At 33.3% G+C, this 23,155-nt stretch overlaps 1 protein-coding gene across 1 annotated transcript in view; it reads right to left on the reverse strand.

The window, feature by feature from the left end:
- Nucleotides 1–23,155, reverse strand: part of KIF18A (kinesin family member 18A) — a 91,321-nt gene that overhangs the window by 62,792 nt on the left and 5,374 nt on the right. The window contains exons 2-9 of the mRNA XM_010331687.3: nt 17,002–17,372; nt 14,278–14,435; nt 11,348–11,452; nt 9,419–9,529; nt 7,288–7,485; nt 4,480–4,656; nt 3,228–3,302; nt 2,914–3,026 (exon numbers count right to left, since the gene is read on the reverse strand). Of these exons, the coding sequence (XP_010329989.1) occupies nt 2,914–3,026; nt 3,228–3,302; nt 4,480–4,656; nt 7,288–7,485; nt 9,419–9,529; nt 11,348–11,452; nt 14,278–14,435; nt 17,002–17,326 (1,262 nt within the window). The 5' untranslated portion in view covers nt 17,327–17,372. The remainder of the gene's footprint in view (nt 1–2,913; nt 3,027–3,227; nt 3,303–4,479; nt 4,657–7,287; nt 7,486–9,418; nt 9,530–11,347; nt 11,453–14,277; nt 14,436–17,001; nt 17,373–23,155) is intronic.

Consider the following 23,155-nt stretch of genomic DNA (forward strand, 5'->3'; position numbering starts at 1 on the left):
TAATGATGATGTCAGAAAAGAACAACATGAGCATCACTAAAAGTAATTCTATAGGTGACATATGCGGCTTTGTCTCTACTATCTTCTACCTAAGTTCTGGTTCTCCTTAATATCTGTAAAATAAAAACTAATATTACTTGATCTACAAAGTGTGTAACATAGAGAAATCATTGACTTCCTGAATTCATTTGAGAAAAAAAAAAAATGTATATATATATATATATATATATATATATATATACAGGCATACCTTGTTTTACTGTGCTTTGCAGACACTATATATATTTTTTAAATAAATTGAAGGTTTGTGGCAATCTTGCTGCAAGCAAGTCTATAAGCATCATTTTTTCCTACAGCATGAGCTTCCAGTGTTGCATTTTGGCAATTCTCGAAATATTTTAAACTTTTTCATTATTACATATCCATAATGGTGATTTGTGACCTGTGATCTTTGATATTACTACTGTAATTGAGTGTCACAAATTGTGTCTATATAAACTATAATATAATGATTTATAGTATAGTGAACTTACAGTATAGTGAATACTACAGATTTATATACATATATAACATATATTAAACCAATTGAGACTGATATAAATGTTGATAGAAAAGTTGATAGAAATTGATTGATATAGTGAACTATATACAGTATACTGAAGTACAGACTATAGTATCGTGAACGTAATCAAGTGTTGTGTGTGCTCTGACTGCTCCATTTGACTCGTTGTTTCTGTCGCTCTCTCCCTCTCCTCAGCCCTCCCTATTCTCTGAAACATACTTAAATTGGGCAAATTAATAACCCTAAAATGGCCTCTAAGTATTCAAGGGAAAGGAAGATTACATGTCTCTCATTTTAAATCAAAAGATAGAAACGATTAAGCCTACAAGGAAGGCATGTAGAAAGCCAAGATAGGCTAAAAGCTAGGTCTCTTGCACAAAACATTTAGCCACGGTGTGAATGCAAAGGAAAAATTCTTGAAGGAAATTGCAAGTGCTATTCCAGTTAACACACATTATAAGAAAGTGAAACAGCCTTATTGCTGATATGGAAAAAGTTTCAATGGTCTGGATAGATTAAATTAGCCATAACTTTCCTTTAAGTCAAAGTCTAATCCAGAGCAAGCCTTCTAAATCTCTTCAATTCTGCAAAGGCTGAGAGAAGAGAGTAAGTTGCAGAGGAAAATTCTGAAACCAGCAGGTGTTGGCTCACTAGGCTTAAGGCCTTCTCTAGAATATAAAAGTCTAGGTGAAGCAGCAAGTGCTGATGTAGAAGCTGCAGCAAGTTATCCAGAAAATTTAGCTAAGATCACTGATGAAGGTGGCTACACTAAACAACAGATTTTCAAGGTAGACAAAACAGCCTTTTATTGGATGAACACGCCATCTAGGACCCTTCATATCTAAAGAGAAGTAAATACCTACTTTCAAAGCTTTAAAGAATGGCTTAACTCTCTTGTCAGGGGCTTTTTGCAACTGGTGACTTTAAGTTGAAACCAATGCTCATTTGTCATCTAGGGCCTTTAAGAAATATGCTAAATCTAACTCTGTTTGTGCTCTACAAATGGAACAACAAAGCCTAGAGGACAGCACATCTGTTTACTGAATATTTTAAGCCCACTGTTGAGACCTATTGCTCAGAAAAAAAAGATTCCTTTCAAAACACTAATGCTCACTGACAATACATCTGGTCATTCAGGAGTTCTGATGGAGATGTATGAGAAGATTAATGTTGTTTTCATGTCTGCTAGCTCAACACCCAGTCTGCAGCTCATGGATCATGCAATATTGACTTTGTGTCTTCTTGCTTAGGAAACACATTTTGTAGGGCTATAGCTGCCATAGATAATTACTTCTCTGATGATTCTAGGCACAATAAATTGAAAAGCTTCTAAAAAGAATTTGCCATTGTAGATGTCATTAAGAACATTTGTGATATGTGGAAGGAGATCAAAATATCAACATTAATAGGAATTTGGAGGAAGTTAATTCCAACCCTCATGGATAACTATGACAGGTTCAAGATTTCAGTCAAGAAAATAACTGCAGATGTGGTGGGCATGCAAGAGAATTAAAACTAAAAGTGAAGACGTGACTGAATTGCTGCCATCTCATGACTAAACCTGAAGAAATGAAGAGTTGCTTCTATGGATAACCAAAGAAAGTGGTTTCTTGAGAAAGTTTACCACCTATTCCTTATAAAGATGCTATCAATGTCAAAATGATAACAAATGATTTAGAATATCACATAAATGTAGCTGATAGAGCAGTGGCAGGGTTTATGAGGACTGTCTCAAATTTTAAAAGTTCTATTGTGGGCAAATGCTACCAAAGAGCATCACATACTGCAGAGAAAACTTTCATGAAAGGATGAGTCAATCTATGCAGCAAACTTCATTGTTGCCTTTATTTTTAGAAATTGTCACAGCCACTCCAACTTGTAGCAACCATTACTCTTACTAGTCAGCAGCCATAAACATTGAGGGAAGACCTCCACCAGCAAAAAGATTATGACTTGCTGAAGTTTCAGATATCGTTAGCATTTTTTAGCAATAAAGCATTGTTTAAAGTTAAAGCATGGTCATTATCTTTTCAGACATAATGCTACTGCACACTTAACAGACTATAGTGTAGTGCAAACATAATTTTTATATGCACTGGAAAAGCCAAAACATTTGCATGACTCATTTTATTGCGATATTTACTTTATTGCAGTGGTCTGAAGGACGGAATCTGCAATATCTCTTGAGTCAAGCCTGTATGTATGTATGTAAGTGTGTGTATATAATTATATGTAAAACATACATATGTATGTACATATAAAAGACATAACAAATGATAATTAAGATAAAATACTTAACTAAATTTTAAAACAATAAATTCCTCAATATTAGATCTTAATATAATGTTTACCTTTCAGTTTCTTTTTCCTGAGGGTTTGAAATCATTAACCGTGCTTTGTCATTTTCATTAGCAAAGGCTTTCTGTTGTTCATAGGCTTTTAGTTTTTCTTTTAACAATAAAATCTATTAGAGAGAAAACACCAGTTAAAAGATAAAAGAAGTCATTTACATAGCCACAGTCAAATTTTAGCTGTTAAAAACTAATTGAATTAACCAGATTTTAATTTTAATAGAAAAATATGTTAAATTTTTGGACAATTAAATTATAAAATTCTATAAATGAAGAATTGAAAAAGACTAGCATAAAAATGTAAACAGACATACCTCTGCTTTCTGCTCATTACAGATCTTTACATATTGAGTTACATGATTATTTACATTAAGAATATTGCTCTTCAACTGTTGAAAGATAGAAATTATGTTTGTTTATAGAGAGATAATAATCACATAGATAAATATATGAATAAAATGACATTATATTTTCATTGAGTTCCATGAATTCAGAATTTGTGACAATTATGCTTATGCTTAAAATCTATGACAAGAGGATCGTCTCAGCACATTAATAATGTAAATGAAATTATAAAGAAATTATCTTGAGAAAAGGTACTTATGAGCATGTACTCACAATATAATAAAATTCCCTACTTTTAGTTTTCACTGAGTTCTTACTATATTTTAACATTTTTATCATACTATGGGCCCTTTGACACTTATGATGTAGTAGAGAGAATATTAAACATATAAATCCAAATACTTGATATTGAGACTTTGCTTACTTCTCACTTAACCTGACTTAGAATTCTAACTGTTTGATATTTGGATTTCTCATCTGTAAAATGGAGTTAAGAATTTATTTCTCAAGAGGTTAGTGTAAGGACTACATGAAAATCATGTGTGACAAACTTTTCTGTATACCCATATAGTATGACCTTTTACAATTAATTATATAAAGAGCCTGGGAACATTTTTCTCAAGATGACCATAACATGTTCATCTTCAGACACTTAAGGAGAGTGGCAGAGGGGGAAAAGGGAGAAGAGGAGGAATCATCACAACATTCTAACTCTAGGTTTTTTCAAGCCTGATATATTATAAATTTTAAACATACATGTTTTGACACATATGCTTTTAAGTACACCATATCTTTGGCAAAAATACTTACACAAACAATTATTATTATTATGGTTCTGGAGACATACAGAGATTGGTATATCAACATCATGAATGTGGATATAAATTATGTAGAAAATGACTTTTTTAAAAAAATATGCTTTATACCTATTTTACAGATGAAATAATGGGCCTGGAAAGATTAACTAACATATCCAAGATTTTTCAGGTAGAAAGTTTGGGTTCTATATTTGAGAGAGAGAGATATATATATAAATCAAGATGCTTTATGATTTAACTGTCTAAATTAATGTTCAATTAACCAGGTTAGCAAAGACTATTCTAACCCTGAGCTGTCTAACTCATTATGTAGAAACATAATCCTAATTAATATTTTCATGATACTTATAAAAATCATATGCAGCCAATATCTCAACAACAAAGGCAGAGTAAACAGACTTACAGAAGATTTTATGTCCTTTGCACGGTTAGCATACTTAAGAGTGTTATACGTGTCATCATAGAATACAGAGGAAGGACTAACAGCAGCTATCATTATAGTTTGACAGTTTCCTCCAAGAGAATCCTTTAACAAGCGAGTAAGCTTACTATTTCTGTAAGGGATATGCTGATTCTTTCTCTGAAAGTACAAAAAAAGAGTTCTTATGTCATTTTTCACATTTAAATGCAAACCAGCTACCACTTTAGCACTTCACTATAAGAACTTAAGCACTATCCAGTTTTGTCCAGGCTTAAAATAATTGGTGATTGATTCCTAAGACAATGAATCTTATAGGATTATTCAGTGAATATATAAAATAAATACCATATTTAAAAATATTTCCATCTGAATAAGTATGAACTTTAGTTCAAAATAAAATTATACATAAATAATGGTTCGTTGTGATACACGTACCATATTAACGTAAAAAATTAACAATAGGGAAAATCGGGTGTGAAGCATATTTAACAGAATCTTTTTGTATCATCTTAGTAATTTTTCTGTGAATCTGAAACTATTTGAAAATGTCAATTTAAAAATATTTCCACTCATTGAAAAAAATTAAAACATAGAAGTAAACAGATGTCCTATACAAATACACTAGAGGAATAACAAGAATGCCACATAGCTTAAGAGTTAATTCTCTCCATAAAAAACCATCTAATATAGATATAAAATAAATTATAATTACAGTGTTACAGACATTTCTTCTGAAATCACTATAGAGTCCTAAAAAAAACCTAATAGTTCAAGACTTTCTTTTACCTAAAAAAAAAAAAAAAAAAAAAAAAAAAGCAAAAGTAACAAATTCTGTTAAGTTTTGTTTCTGGTTTTGAAGTAACAAATTTTCCAGAAATGACAACTTTTATATAATGAAAGATTCTTTACAACTTCAAGCTAAAAGCAACCTAATGTTATCCAATGTGTATCTTTCATATTGCAGAAGAGGAAATTGAAGCTAAGCATAAAGTGAAATGATTTGCCTCAGGACACACAGCTGGGAGTTCACAGAGCTAGAAATAGGTACTAGGTCCCCCAATTCTCAGTAGCAATATGCTTTCCACCATAGCAGTCTTTCTCAAACAGTGTAAAATGTGCACTGCTGGTGCTATTTTAAATGATTTTTCATGTCTGAGACATACATGAAACAGTGACTCACAAATGACTCCATGGGAGTCATTATTAAAAAATTAAGGATTAGTTTACATGGCAAAAATCTTACGAATGGCTTAAGTTCATAAACTCAGACTCTATACTGTGCTATCTGCTTACATGTTTGAGATTTTAACTTAGACTATAAAAGACATCTATCTTGCTTTTGCAATCTTCACGTGATTTTAGTAATTTGCCTTAAAAAAAAAGTGCTGCAATTATTTTAATACACTTTATTCCAAATCAAAAGGTAATATTTTGAACAGTTTAACAAGCCAAAGCTTTTTATTTTATTTTATTTTATACTTTAAGTTCTGGGATACATGTGCAGAACGTGCTGGTTGGAAACATAGGTATACATGTGCCATGGTGGTTTGCTGCACCCATCAACTGTCACCTACATTAGGGAAGGGATAGCATTAGGAGAAATCCCTATCTCCCCACCCCCTGACAGGGTGTGATATTCCTGTCTCTGTGCCCATGTGCTCTCACTGTTCAACTCCCACTTATGAGTCAGAACATGCAGTGTTTGGTTTTCTGTTCCTGTGTTAGTTTGCTGAGAATGATGGCTTCCAACCTCATCCACATTACTGCAAAAGACATGAATTCATCCTTTTTTATGGTTGCATGTATTCCATGATGGATATGTGCCACATATTCTTTATCTAGTCTATCATCGATGGGCATTTGGGTTGGTCCCAAGTCTGCTATTGTGAACAGTGCCACAATAAACCTACATGTGCATGTGTCTTTATAGTAGAATAATTTGTAATCCTTTAGGTATATAGCCAGTAATGAGACTGCTCAGTCAAATGATATTTCTGGTTCTAGATCCTTGAGGAATCACCACACTGTCTACCACAATGGTTGAACTAATTTATACTCCCACCAACAGTGTAAAAGTGTTCCTATTTCTCCACATCCTCTCCAGCATCTGTTGTTTCTGACTTTTTAATGATTGCCATTCTAACTGGCATGAGATGGTATCTAATTGTGGTTTTGATTTGCATTTCTCTAATGACCAAGGATGATGAGTTTAGGTAAGCACTTCTGGCATGTGGTACATGTAAACTATTTTTAAATATGCCCCAAAGCATCTAGTAAACATTATCTTATTAAGTGATTTCATGACATTTTGTAACTTAAACCCTTCTTTAAAAAAAAAAAAAAATCAACACTCTTTAATATTTAACCCCATTTATGGTATATAAAATACTAAACAAGAGAATTTAGCTTTTCTAAAATATGGTTATTTTGTCTTCATGCCAATTTAATTAGCATGCTTGCTGTGTAGTGATCATTAAATGATCACACTTTAAAAACCAAGTTCAAAATAAGTGATAAGAATGTACTATAAAATATTAACTTTCAATCTGGTATTCATTACTTTCCATTTAACCAATTCTGATTATAAAATTGGAAATTAAAAAAGAAATAATAATCAGTTTTATTTAATACACTAGGTTTTCTGAGATCTTTGATCTATATATGAACATTACTGATATACTCTTGAAATGTGATATATAACAGACTTTAAAACAAAATTACATTAAATAGTACCTTTCTTATACGTTTGAATATTTCAAACTATTTAACAAATAAACATATAATTCCTACCTTTGAATCTGCTAAGGCATTGATGACATTTCCAAGAGCTAAAAGTGATCTATTAATATTTGTGCCTTCTATAAATCGGGTTCCCTTAGCACCGGTAGTACTTGCTCGCTCAGATCCTGCCAGGTCAATGAGTGACATCTTGGCAATACGAACATTTTGATTGATAGCTGCTGTTTTGTCTTGTTGTCGCAAGTAAATCTTTTTGAAATTACAAAATTAAAAAAAATGAGGATAAGATTTAATAAAATTAAAAGAGAAACATATACTTTATTTTTAAAAGAGCACAAAATCAAAATTATTTTCATTTTAAAAACTAACTGAACAAGTTAAAATCTAATCGATATTTAAGAGCACTAGAAGTAATCACTAAAGTTGAGAAAAATATAAAAATGTAAAGACTTCCTATATGTGTACCAGAGGAAAAATAACTCCTGACCTGACAGAAGATCAAAAGTTCCATTTATATTCTGGTACCCCTTGAACCAGAACATGGAATTATCAGAGATGATAGTTAGGGACACAAATTCTATAGAAATAATGTTAAGAAAAAAACAAAGGAACTAGTCAGAATGCCTTGCATGTATCCGGAGACTGCCACTAAAGACAAGGTGAATTTGAATCTTGATCCAAATTGAAGAGTAAATTTATTCTAATCCCCCAAACTTGTGTATGTCCTTCTAATTAAGAAAATATTATATACAAAAAAGGTAGTACAGTCTTGCATCACTTAACAGCAAAGCTATGTTCTGTGAAATGCACTGTTAGTTGATATCCTCATTGTGAAAATATCATAAATCAAACATAACAGAAAATGATAAAATCAACAGACTTGGTAAACAGAATGTAGTAGACTGCTTTTGGGGTAATAAGTACAGGCAGCACATTCTAAAATAACAATAAAAGGTAAATACATTAATGAATAACACAGTCATTTATTAACAAGTCATGTATTGTACATAATTTCTGTACTGTATTCTGTACTATATTCCGTATGTATAGTATGTACTATATTTTCATATGACTGGTGGTGAAGGTTTGTTTATGCCAACATCGCCACAAACATTTGAGTGGTAAGTTGCACCACCACATTATGATGAGCATGACATCACTAGATGGATAGAAATTTTTCACCTCCGTTGTAATCTTATGGGACCACTGTTGTATATGTGAACTGTTGTTGACTAAAATGTCATTATGCAGCACAGGACTATACAGTAAAGTCTACTTGTTATTTTCAACCACGTAGCAAAGCATAATTTATTCAAATATTTAGAGCTACTCTGGAAGAATTATCTGAACTACATTAGGTGGCAAACAAAAGATGAGGAAGGCAAGGTATTACTTCATTATAAAACCTATTTATTAAATTTTTTTCTAAAGCAGGATGTAAGATTATTTCAGAGACATCTCAGTGTCACAGAGAAACATTTCTCTCAAGACTATTAATAGCCAGAGAGTTAGTGGTAAGAACAAAAAAGATTAATGAAATTTTTGTAGACTATGAATGGTTTGATTGCCTTTAATATGAATTCTTTATAACAATTTCTTTCTTATAAGATGAATCTCAGATAGCCTAATACTGAAAGAAGCTTTATATTATCATTTGGATATTAAAAGGACTAGAACCTATAAGAAATAATAGCTACTAACTTATGCATTAGCTCTTTCTGCAATTGTAAAACTAAGAAGTACTGTGCAAATTGAATCATACTTCCTTAAGGAATGCAACTATTTACATGGTCTTTATGGCGAGATCTTTTAAAGATGAATCAGTATTTTCCCAAATTATTAGTTATATAAGTCTAGAAATATAGAAATAAATTTTACTGTGAATATAAGATTATCTATTGGAAAGATTAAATATTTTCATCAAAAACAAGACAATTTTTATTACTACAACTTTACCATCCTATATGTTTACAAAGGAAGAAATTTTGTATTTTTGATTTAAACATCTGAGTTATAAATATTCTTGGTGACAGAAACTTCTAAAAGATACAAAGTAAAGAAAGTACTGGCAAGTGAAGTATACAGACAGATTTTTTTCACATGTATGAAAATGACCATTCATGACTTTAGTTTCATTTATTTTAAATTCAATTTTAAGAGAGATAGTGTAGTGGCCTCTTACTTGGAAAACAGCATGAGAACGAGAAGATGCAGCATTCATATCAGTAGGATGTTGTGTCCTGTTTTTGTTTCCATTATCCAATAAATGTAAAATTTCTTCTGAGGATTTGGGCTGGAGATATTTAAGTAGAAGAAAAAATTAAAAATCAAATTATCTTTAAATTTTTCAATAAAATTTCAAAAAACAAAAAGATTTAAAGGTAAAAGAAAATGTTTCCATAAAAACCCTAGAAGAAAACCAAGCGAAACCATTCAGGACGTAGGCATAGGAAAGGACTTCATGACTAAAACACCAAAAGCACTGGCAACAAAAGCCAAAACAGACAAATGGGATCTAATTAAACTCCAGAGCTTCTGTACAGCAAAAGAAACAATCATTAGACTGAACTGGCAGTCAACAGAATGGAAAAAAATTTTTGCAATCTACCGCCATCTCACAAAGGGCTAATATCCAGAATCTACAAAGAACTAAAACAGATCTAAAAGAAAAAAAACATACAAACCCATTCAAAAGTGGGCAAACAACATAAACGGACACTTTTCAAAAGAAGACATATGAGGCCAACAAACACATGAATAAATGCTCATTATCACTGGTCATTAGAGAAATGCAAATCAAAACCACATTGAGATACCACCTCACGCCAGTTAGAATGGCAATCATCAAAAAATCTGGAGACAACAGATGCTGGAGAGGATGTGGAGAAATAGGAACAATTTTACACTGTTGGTGGGAGTGTAAATTAGTTCAACCATTGTGGAAGACAGTGGTTTCTAGTCCTCAAGGACCTAGAAATAGAAATTCCATTTGACTCAGCAATCCCATTACTGGGTGTATATCCAAAGGATTATAAATTGTTCTATCATAAAGCTACATGCACAGGTATGTTCATTGTGGCACTGTTTATAATAGCAAAGACCTGGAACCAACCCAAATGCCCATCGATGATAGACTAGACAAGGAAAATGTGACACATCTACACCATGGAATACTATGTAGCCATAAACAATGAGTTTGTGTCCTTTGTAGGAACAGGGATGAATCTGGAAGCCATCATTCTCAGCAAACTGACAGAAGAACAGGAACTCAAACACAGCATGTTCTCACTCATGGGTGGGTGTTGAACAATGAGAACACATGGACACAGGGAGGGGAGCATCACACACTAGGGTCTATTCGGGGAGACTAGGGAAGGGACAGTGGGGGATAGGGAGGTATGGGTGGGATAACATGGGGAGAAATGCCAGATATAGGTAATGGTGTGATGGAGGCAGCAAACCACATTGCCATATATGTACCTATGCAACAATCCTGCATGATCTGCTCATGTACCCTAGAACCTGAAGTACAATAAAAATTAAAAATTAAAAAAAAAATGTTTTCTATAAATTCAATCCTATTAAACACTGATTTTGTCTCATCTGCTTAGCATTGTGTGTGTTATATGAAGATTAAAAGATAAAATCTAGTCTTTCAGGAACAGAGTCTAGTCTCTGTATTAAACAGAATACGTCATTAAATGTTCAAGCAGATTTTTGAAAGAAAATCTCACTCATTGGGAGGCCGAGGTGGGCAGAATTGCTTGAGCCCAGGAGTTTGAGATCAGCCTGAACAGCATGGTGAAATTCCACTCTACCAAAAATAAAAAAATTAGCCGGTCTCATAGCCTGGTCACAAAATTAATAAATACACACCTATACATAAGTAGATTAAAATTTAAAAATAAAATTTTAGAAATGTTTTTAAAAAGTTCATTTAGTATTTTAAAAGAAAACAAAATTAGACTAAAGATATAACCTAATCATTTAAAATCTGCACTTTATTAGTTGTTTTTTCTCAAACAGGATGGAAGTAAGTGCATGGCTAGTGAAAATGGCATAATAATCATATTCGGTATTCTAACAGGGAAAAAGATGTTTATATACACACCTGGTGCAAAGTAAGCCCATGAACGACTACCCCTTTTTGAGTATCTTCCCGGACAGCAAGTGGTCCTGAATTTGCTAAGAGGTCACGAATCTGTTCATTATATACCTTAAAATAAAAAGAACTGCTTTAATATTGATGTAAAAAAAAAAAAAAAATAGTGATTACATCACACATACATTGCTGATTTAAGGTTATTAGAATTTTTATCCTAAAGACAAGGAGCAGCTCACTTTTATTCACCTCATACTTTCTATCTCATGTTGCCATTAATTGTCTACCATCCCAGAAAATTGAAGAGTTTGATTACCTAGGTTTGAAATTGAAACTTAAAAGTTGGAGTCATATCCTCACTCATAATTCCTGCCTTGATGACTATGGTGAAACAGAGATAAATAAGATATCTTAAGTGCATTTTCTTATTTCCAGGAAATATGTGGAATACACAGTCTGGGGAAAATCTGGGAAACGGAAATGCAGGTTGCATGGAGATGGCACGGTTTTTACTGTAGAGATATTTATTATTTCATAATGTCCAAGTGGTCCAAACTTTTTAAATTTTAGAGCTTAAATGGTACAGAAAACCCACACTCAAGGACAGGTGGTATTTGTTTAAATAATCCTTCAATTATATTAATTTTGACATATAATTATTAATAATAAATTTCAAAAGAAGCTCCATTTGAATGATGAGGGAACTAAGGCTCTGAGAGGTTAAATGATTTCTCCATGGTCATAAAGGTATTAGCAGAGTAGGAACGGAAGTCTAGACAGTTTCACTCTACTTCATCATACAGAATACACACGTGTATTTTGTATTTCTGGCCACCTTTTAAAAAGTAATTTTTATAAGTAAAACACATTTCTCTGTAGTAATAGTGACCTGATTTTATCAATTTATTAAATGTACAAAGTTTATTACTTGCTAACCAAATGATAACTATTACTCAAAGATTTAAGAAAAAAAATTACAAAATTTAGTCTCTAAAAAATTGTTATTTCTATGTTCTAGTAAGTAGCTCATAGTGATAATTCATTGCTGATTCTCTAAAATGAATGATAGACATTAGAATGTAATAGACCCTTAAAAGTAATACAATGATAATATGAAGAAACTTTTTTTAATTATATATTTTCAATGAGCAGCAGTCACTTTTCTATTGCTTCCCCTTACCCACTTCAATCATACCAAATCAACAATTAGAATAATTGCCCTTAAGATGGTCTATGCATGAGACTCACCTGGGAGCATTCAAAAAATACAGATACCTCAGCCACACCCCAGGCCTACTAAGTTAAAATATCCAAAGTGTAAGGCCTAGGCATATCTATTTTTAAAAAGTTCTATAGGCAATTCTGGTGCACAGCTTGAGTGAAAAACCATATTATACACTGCTTATTATTAATTATATGAAAGCAGATTAAAAGAAAAAATAAAAATTGTGAAAATAACCAAACTTCAAAATTCTCCCAGTTAAAAAAAGGATCTAAGGTAAAAATAATGAATATTGCCACTCTCTTTTTCTAATTGAGTTCAGAACAATTATTTTCATAATTAACTAAAAAAATGAGTTTTGCTTCTCTTTTATCTATAAGTTCTAATGAAGAAATTTTCATAACATATATGATTTTAATCAATCTTTGGAAGAAACTCTTAGTAGGGACCAAACTCTAAGATGTTAGTAAGAGAAATTTTCTGGCACCAGAAATGAAGAGGCAGTGAAATCAGGAATTTTATGTTTCTGTACTCATTTCTAAAACGCTAACTGAATGCAAAGTTAAGAGTGTCTGCCACTTACCATTTGTTGAATATTAAGAGAGGAGAAGGCCTCAAAGAAAAATGGTGGGGTATTTCAAAAGGACACAAGAGAAAACATGAAGAAGCCTCAACTGGCCAAATCTTGCACAATTTGAACATACAAAAAATGATTACAGAAAGAGATTATACTACTGAATAAAATAAAAATGCATGAGTCTGATATAATAAGGGAAAAACTCTTCCTATAGTAGAAAGCCAATAAATAAATGTACAAGAAATGATGGAATTTAAAAATTACCATCACCTACCACCATCGTAATAGTAATTGATTCAGTCACCAATCAACAGTGGATGCTAATAATCGATAGATGAAAATTTGAGTAGTTACGGATACTTACATTGTCTACATACATAGTACTTACTGATTATAAATGGTAAACAGTATCTTCGAAGTGGAGAAACCCTACAGATATCAGCATAATAAAACTCATGAAAGTTAACATTAACATTCCAGTGTAAGAACTAATCAACCATGTAAGCCTTTTAGGATGAAGTAAGAAGTCAACATCACTTTGCTTGTGTTACTGTCAGTGCATAATCTGTATCTAATCATGACAAATCCAAAATGAGGATTTTTATGGCAGTGTCATAAAAGGCAAACAAACATATAAAAATTACAGATTAAGGGGAGTAAAGAGATATTTAAAAACCGAATGAAATTTTATTTCACAATAAAGAATATTAATGAAATAACTAGCAAAAACTCACGAAGATCTATAGATAACTATATTGTATCATTGCTAATTTCCTGATTTGGGTACCTATTTAGCAACTACTTAAAAAAAAATTCTGTTTTTAGTAGTCTGCAACTTAGCTCTGAAAGAAAGAAATGTATACACACACAGAGAAAGCAAATGCAGTAACATGTTAACATGTGGTTTATCTATGTGAAGGGTTTCTGGAGTTCTTTGTGTTATTCTTGAAACTTCTCTGTAAGTCTGAAATTTTGCCAAAATTAAAAAAAAAAGAAACAACAGAAAAAGATGCATAACAAATATTCAAGACAAGGAATTTCAATAATTTTATGTATTCATGGGAAAACTCATATAATAAGATCATTTCAATGAACCATGTCAATGATTTCTCAAAACTATTGATTAAATTGCCAACTTACCTCCAGATACGAAACTGCAGTACTACATATTTTCTCTTCTTTAATCTCATCCATGCATTTATAAAGGTGTAACATTGTTAGATACATCACTCCAGGTTCATCAGCTGATCCTAGCATGGTATGGGTCTTCCCAGCGCCAGTGGCACCATAAGCAAGTACTGAGTTTTTAAGAAAAGGAATCAAAACTCTTTGTTATAAAAGGTAACACTATTTTACCTAATATCTAGTGGACAGTCTCATCCGGATATCATGAACAGTATCTTTAAACCCTATAAATCCAAAATTATTTAGTCATATCCTCAAAACCTGGGAATTTTTACCACAAATCTGCTCTTATTCTTATATTCTTTATTCTGATGAATAGTATCACTACTCCCAGCCCCACACTCCAACAACGACTCTTTGAAAGCAATCTTAAAATATCCCTACTGATTAGTCTTTATCTTCCATCTTCTTTATCCTTTGGAATTTATAGTCATCTTTACGAAAAAGAAATCTGAATACGTTAAACCTTCTTAATTGTTCCAGGTTTACATAAGAAAGTTCAAATTCCTCACTTTGGAACATTATAAAGCATTCAGAGGGTACCTGCTTATTTCACCAGCCTACTTCTTCCTTGCTGTGATCTAGGGATACTTAATTATTCAATATTCTCAGCATTTTCTGCTCCTTTCTACTCTGCTGCCTTTGTTCTAAGAAGTCCCTTTACTTGATCCAGCTGAAATACTTCTGTTTCTAAAATGCTCAGCACAAATATCATTTTTCTCTGCCTTCCCTCATTGTTCTAGGCAGACACATCTACTCTTTCACTTCAGCTCTCAGTATATGCTGTGTATCCACATTCCTCTCTTCTGGCCATGTATCACACCATATTTCCAACCTTGTGTGCCACAAAGGCAGAGGCCATGTATCCTTGGTGCCTAGCAAATCACTTGCCACAAAGCAGTTACTTAAATATTATCAGATAGATGCCATTTATAAAATTCCTTTTTAAATTATTGTTTAAGGCAGATTAATTTGTTTCTAAGATTCTGTTCAGTACAAGAAAATCATTTGTTTCTTCAAACGTATTAAAAAAAAAAAATCTACTCTATGGGCCAGGCTCCATGGCTCATCCCTACAATCCCAGTAGTTTGGACAGCTAAAGTGGGAGTACTGCTTGAGTCCAGCCTGGGCAACATAGTGAGACCTAGTGTCCACAAAAAATTTCAAAAAATTAGCTGAGGGTAGTAGCTCATGCCTATAGCCCAGCTACTTAGGAGGCAGAGATGGGAAGATCGCTTAAGCTGAAGCCCAGCAGGTTGAGGCTGCAGTGAGCTGTGATTGCACCAGTGCACTCAAGCCTGAGCAACAGAGCAAGACTCTGTCAAAAAAAAAAAAAAAAAAAAAAATCCACTCTGGGAATTACATACGGTAAATACCAAATACAATAATCAGTTAAGGCAGTAAGTTATATTATTACTGGTTGATAATATTTTTATAAATTCAATCTGTCTGCTAAACCAAATGTTAACAAACCACAAAAATACTTTTCAGTATAATGAATTAACATACTATATATTTTACTTTGTTCTATTTTATTTAAGCTGGTATATAAGTAAGCTTTAAGAGAGCTGGGTAAGAATATAAAGAAAGACAAAAAGAAATAAAAAATTTAATAGTAGTTTGATAGAACTCCTGGTTTTTTCTTTGAGTTAGGACAAATTTTCAAAATCTCTAGAGACATGAAGTTTTATGAATGAGAAAGAGTATCTTCTTAAAAATGGAAATCACAGCAGTACCAGTCAATAAACTACACTCCATTCTTATTTGACCAAGAGGGTATGTCTTCCATGACAAAACTAAAATGAATCAGGGAAAGACAGTGAAACATGTTATAGTTGTGAGCTGTCTTGGGGAAAATGTCATAAATACTATTAATTACAAAAATTAGATATAAATAATGGTGTTTAGTGCCTGATAAGTACTGAATAACTGGCCATTTTGGGTATTTCTCTCTTTCTTTCTTTCTTTTTCTTTTGGAAATCAACATGGCTTTCTTGAAAGGCCAAAAAAGTACTAAAGATGCTTCTCAGGCTAATGATGGGCTAAATAGCATGAGATACTAAGTTAACATAAGATCTTAACACTTTTATCCGCTTTTCCATTTTTCATTTTACATTTGGGGGTAAAGTGCATGTTTGTTACATGGGTAAATTGCATGCTGTGGGGTTTTGTATACAGATTTTTTTCATCACCCAGGTAATTTGATCCTCAATTTCCTCCTATTCTTCACCAACTTGAACACTTTTATTTCAATGTACCATGAAGAAAAACTGCTGTAAAGAAACTGTCAAATGTTCAGAAATGTCTGACTACTCTCCAGGGATAGATAATTATTTAGGTAAGCTGTAGGAAAAGTTATAAATACAAATTATGAGAAAACTGATGTTAATTGCAATAAGCATGTGGTTTAATAACATGGGAAACTGAAAGGACACACCGTCTATAGGGGCTATCGTAAAATCCTGGAAGAGAAAGGTTCACAAATGATAAATAAGTTATTTATGATAACTAACTTTCAAAGAAGGTCTATATTTACAGTTCAAACCTATTGAATTTCTTAAGAATTTTTAGCATACAAGTGCCTTAAATTTGATTATATTTAGAAGGGTCAAGTAGATGTCCCTCCTAATGTAAAGTGAAAGCAGATAGAGAAATTAAATCTCAAATTGAAACAAATACCTGTGCAATTATATCCATTCAAAAAACTATGAAGAACTGGCTTAGTAGTGTGTTCAAAAACTTCTGACTGAGTTGAAGTTTCATCAAAAACAGCGTCAAATACAAATTTAAGATCTTTATTTTGTCTCTTCGTAACATTTTGATTTGTAGTTTTCTTTCCATGGAAAAAACTGACTTCTTCTTGTTTGGGATCAAACACTAGGATATGTTTATCCACAACATGAACCACTTTATGAAATCCAGCTGCTTTTTCTTTTGTGTTTTCAGGACGTACACGAACTACTACTTTCATATGGTGGCACAGGTCTTCCTCAGTGACAGACATTGTTGATTATCTTGATTCCTATTTGTATAAATGCTTGAATACTTCTCTGAAATTAAAAAAGAAAATAAAGTTCTAATATCAGTTTTACTTCATGCAAAATAACTGGCAAGTAGTATTCATTCAAAAAAGACGTTAATGATTCCGTTTCACTCACTTGGTAAACAATGGGGGAAAATACACGTATATATAAATACACACACATATGCACTTAACTACCTTAAGCAATTAAATGGCATATAGATACACAAAACTATGATAAAAATCTCTTTATTTGAAATATTAGTAAGATACTTGGCTTAAACTCAAATACTATAGCTGAACCATATATAATCACAGATATGCCACGCTAAAAACCAGATTTGATTTTCACAAGCCCTCCAGCACCATTTTAGCTTAGGTCCTGGGAATGGATAGAAAAGGATCTCTCAGAACCATATCAAGGTATGATTGGAGAGCCTTGGCTCATGAACTATTTTTAGTAAAAGTGATCTTGGCTGCAAGCCCCTTGGCAGTGGAAAGTGATACATACAGCCTGGTCTCTACCTGCACCTCAAAGGCCTCTAGGGTTAAAAATAGTTCCAAGTGGGCATTCAATTAGCTAGCTCAGGTCTAAAGGTGACTGAGATGGCACAGACTCCTTGGTGTATTCAGAGACCTTAGTCTCTGAGTATAGATTCTAGTCTCTGCTTTCTAATTATATGCAAGTTTAAGGAACCAGTGATAGCAGCTTTAAAAATTATGGTCTGACTTTATGACTGCTTCATACGTGAAAAGGAAAAGGAAAGTAACAAAGATCAATAATTTGGAAGTCTCAACTATAAAGAAAATAATCTAGAATCTAAAGACCCCCAAAACCAAAAAATTGCAAAACAAAACAAACACCCCAAAACAACAAGATCTGAGTAAGGACCAAAAGGAGGTGAGAGACTTAGGACGATACTACAATCCCACGACTGAGTATATAGCCAAAGGAATTAAAATCAGTATGTTGAAGACATGTTTGCCCTGCCATGTGTACTATAAGATTATTCACAATGCCTAAGATACATAAACAATCTAAGTGCCCATCAACAGATGAATAGATTGAAAAAATGTGGTATATGCACTTAATGGAATACCATTCGGCCTTAAAAAAGAATAAAATTCCGTCAGTTGTGACAACATGGATGAATCTAGAGGATGTTATGCTAAGTAAAATAAAGCAGGCACAAAAAGACAAATATCACATGATCTCACTTATATGTAAAATCTAAAAATCTGAACTCAGACAAGTAGAGTAATGGTTACCAGAAGCTGAGGAGGGTGGAGGGTGGGGGAGGTGGGAAAAGCGGAAATGTTGGTCAAAGGGCACAAAGTTTCAGTTACACAGGAGGAATAGTTTTGGTGATCCATTGCATAGCAAGGTGACCATGGTTAATTGCTAGGGGTACATTTTAAATGTTCTCACAACAAAGAAATGGTAGGTGAGGCGATGGATACGTTAATTAGCGTGATATGCTCATTCCACTATGTATACATGTATCAAAACATTACATTGTACCCTATAAACTTACACAATTTTTTTTTGTCATTTATAAATTAAAAGACAAAAAAGAATAAACCCACCCAAAACAACATTCGAGTAAGGACTTGAAGGAGGTGAGGGCGTTAGTCATACAGACGTTGTAGGAAGCATTTCCCCACAGAGAGAAAGATGCTAAAGTGGTGCTTTATATGCTGGCTAGAATGGAGTGAGCAAAGGAGAGTGTATTAAGACATGAAATGAGAAATGGAGACCATTAAAAGAACTTTGGCTCATACTCTAAGACAAATAACCATTGGAAGTCGTTTTGAGCACAGGAGTGACATAAGCTGATCACCCTCACTGTTATGTATATAATGTAACAGATTAGCCCATTGAAGTAATGTAGACAAGAGATGACTGTCATCTCCGAATAGGGTAGTGGCAAAAGAGGTGATAAGTGGTCAGATTTTGGATTTATTCTGAGGGTAAAGGTGACAGAATTTACTGATATGTAGATGTGGAGTGAAAGAGAGAGACAGGATTGAAGAATAACTCCAAGGTTTCTGCCTTGAGTATCAGAAGAATAAAGTAGTCACCAACTGAGATGGAAATAACTGAGGCTGAAGCAGGGTCAGATCAGGAGTTCAGTTTTGGATAGCTTAAGTCTCAGAGTTTTGACAGACATCCAGGTGGAAATGTCAGGGCAGGTAGAAGCTAAGAAAATAAGAAAATAAAGACTGTTCTCAGTCTTAATGCAGTATTAAGCTTTAAAAACTTGTGGGAAATCCTAAATCAAGGAGGAAACGGTGATCTATTATGTCAAATACTGCTGGCCAGGTGTGGTAGCTCACACCTATAATCCTAGCACTTTGGGAGGCTGAGGTGGGTAGATCACGAGGTTAGGAGTTCAAGATCAGTTCGAGAGCAGCCAATATGGTGAAACACTGTATCTACTAAAAATACAAAAAATTAGCTGGGCATGGTGGCATGCATCTGTAGTCACAGCTACTTTGGAGGGAGGCTGAGGCAGGAGAATTGCTTGAACCCAAGAGGTGGAGGTTGCGGTGAGCTGAGACAGTGTTACTGCACTCCAGTCTTAGTGACAGAGCAAGACTCCAACTTAAAAAATACTGCTAATAGGGCAAGTACTCACTGAGAATTAACCATCGGATTTAGTAACACAGAGGCCATTGAGAAAAGCAATTTTGGGGCAGTGGTGGGAAAAAAATCTTGAAGGGAGAAGACTCAGAGACAAGGGATATGGAAAGGGCTATTCCAAAGAAAGGAAAAAATGGTGTGAGTGAGAGGAAAAGCGGTGGGGTGAGGGGGGTCAAAAGATGTTTTTTTTGTTTGTTTGTTTGTTTTAAATGGGAGAAATAAGAGCAATGCTAAAGCTAAAATGTGTCACAAAAACACTTAACCATATAATTTTGGACAGAATTCAAATAAGGCCAAAGGAATCTAAAAGCAGCAGATGCTAGACATATCTTTGCCTTTTTAAGACTTTGTCTTTAGCCAAAAATAGAACACTGAAAAGGAAGGGATGGTCATTTGGATTCTAACAGTCAGGTCCCAGGTGAATTATTACTCTGTTCTACATCCCTGAGCTTCGGTCTAGCAAACTCTCACAAAGCACCTACACCTCACTTTTATGACCTTGGACAAATTACTTAACCCCATGAGTCTCAGGTTTCTATTTGTATAAGAGAGATATTACCTCATAGGATTGTTGCAAAGGCTAAAAGAAGTAAGTATTAACATATTTGATAAATATCAATTCTCTTCTTATCTGCCCACTCCTGCTTCTTCCACCCAAAGAGACTGAGCTCATCTTTGAGTTTTATTTCAATGGGCTCATGACTAGCACTTTGAGTAGGACAATTCTTCCTTGTTTAGAGCTGCCTTGTTTATTAGAGGATGTTTAGCATTTCTCTCCCTTGTCTATTAAAGGCCCTATATTCCTTGTGATACCAAAAACTATCTCTTATATACATTTCTAAAAACTTTAAGAAACATTCAACAATATTTTAACTTTAACAGATATACTATTTTTAAATGATAAATTATACATAAATAAAAGGGTTAATAAAGTAAACATGAAATACTAAATGATTATTTCAAAATAAACCTTTGAATCTCAAGGCTGGAGGATATCCCTCCCTAATTAGTTAATTAATTCACTACAACTATTACATGCAGAAGTCTGGCAGCCTGGGTTAAAATCCCTGCTCTATAACTTACTGACTGTGACAGTAAGTTACTTAACCTCCTTGTGGCTCAGTTTCCCCATCTGTAAAGAAAGACTAACAACAGTATCTACCACTCAGAGTGGTAAGATTTCAGCACTTAGAATAATACTTGGTACAGAGTATGAACTACAAGTGCTTGCTATATTATTTACAGAGCAGTAAGGAAAACAGATATTAATAAATATTGACACAAACATGTAAAGGTATACCTGTGACGAGTACTATAAGGAAAAGATTAACTATAATGGGGGGATTATTTAGGTAACATTCCAGGGAGAAATTTGGACAATTACCTAAAAGGAAGAGGATTAAGCTCTGATTTTTTATTTTGCCTAAATTCCTGCCTAAAGGGTCTGGGGAGTCATGCCCTACAAACCATGGATTCTCACCAGATGCATTTTATTTGACCCTGAATATTGTGGTTTGCTTTTCAATCTGACTCTGGCATAACATTATGAGACAAAATATATATATATATATATATATATATATATTTAACCCACAAAATATATTTCCTTGCCACACCTTGAAATTGCCCTACAAAGTATCTTGTGGGAAGAATCCACATTCTATAGAGCATCCCCTTTCCTCTTTGTTTTCCTCCTTTCTTTGCAGATCCAGTAGATGATCAACTAAAAGCCAGGCACCCATTGACCTCTGAGGAGAAACATTTTACAATCTGCTCTCTCTCTGAAGTTTGCTGAGAGCTTCTTCTGCAAAATAAAACTTGGTCTCCACAATCCTTTATCTTTAACCTGAACATTCCTTTCTATCAATTGCAGGTCTTGAGACAAACTCAACCAACTGTCAACCAGAAAATGTTTACATTTACATATAGCCTGAAAGCCCCCACTTTGAATTGTCCCACCTTTCTGAACCAAACCAATGTATTTCTTAAATGTATTTAACTGATGTCTCATGCATCTCTAAGATATATAAAACCAAGCTGTACCCTAACCACATTGGGCACATGCTCTCAGAACCTCCTGAGGACTGTGTCATGGACCATGGTCACTCATATTTGGTTCAGAATAAATCTCTTCATATAATTTACAGTTTGACTCTTTCAGTCAACAGAGTTTAAGTATAATATCAAATATAACTTTGTTTCACAACTAGCTGCATATTTTAATAAAGAGATAGATGTTAATTTTTAAAGTAGCATGTATTTATCTACCTTTTAAAAACAAATAAGTGAATAGAATTTTCTTAATAAAAATGCCTAAGGTCAACAGAATCATCAAAAATGTAAAAATTAATCTGTGTTCAAATGTACTTACATTTGCAGAAATTAATAAGATTGTTCCTGTATTATTACGTAGTGCCTTCTTTGTTTTCTAGGATGGCTGACTAAAAGAAATGAGCATTTAGTTGCTTCTGAATAAGGCACACAGTGAGTAAATTCCTTAACAATGTTTAATATGAAGCAGCAAAAGAAAAGCCTAAATATTGTTATCTGTACAAGAACGTGTGGATTCACAAATTCTTTTCAGACAACTGTTCCAAAGATAGTAATACAATCTCTGATCAATTTTGCCATATCTACTCCTAAGTGGTATTTGTTGAACAGAATCAAAAGAGCAAACTGGTAGAATTTCATTGGTTGAACTACCACATGAAAGACAAATGCTTCTAACATCATTGTTCATTATAATCAGGTTGAGCATTCCAAATCTGAAAATCCAAAATCTAAAACTTCTTGAGCACCAACATGACACTCAAAAGGAAATGCTCCTGAGAGCATTTTGGATTTTCAGATTAGATATGCTCAACCAGTAAGTAATAATGCAGAAATCTCGAAAAAAAAAAAAAAACCTCAAAAATTCAAAAACACTTCTGGTCCCAAGCATTTTATATAATTGACACTCAACCTGAAGAAAAATATTCGTCTAGTCTAGGGAGAGTAGGGTAACCAAGAAAGAAGAATGAAGGGGCTAAGGAAGGGTCTTCACTTGCTAATGTATAAAATGCAAGGGTTAGATGATATGATACGTATGGTCTTTTTCCAGCTCTTAAATTTTATGATTATTATGAATGATTAGAAAAGGGTACACGAGAATGATAAGAAATTACAGC

The sequence above is a fragment of the Saimiri boliviensis genome, chromosome 6 (genome assembly GCF_048565385.1).
Source record: "Saimiri boliviensis isolate mSaiBol1 chromosome 6, mSaiBol1.pri, whole genome shotgun sequence".
In the NCBI taxonomy this organism is placed as follows: Eukaryota; Metazoa; Chordata; class Mammalia; order Primates; family Cebidae; genus Saimiri; species Saimiri boliviensis.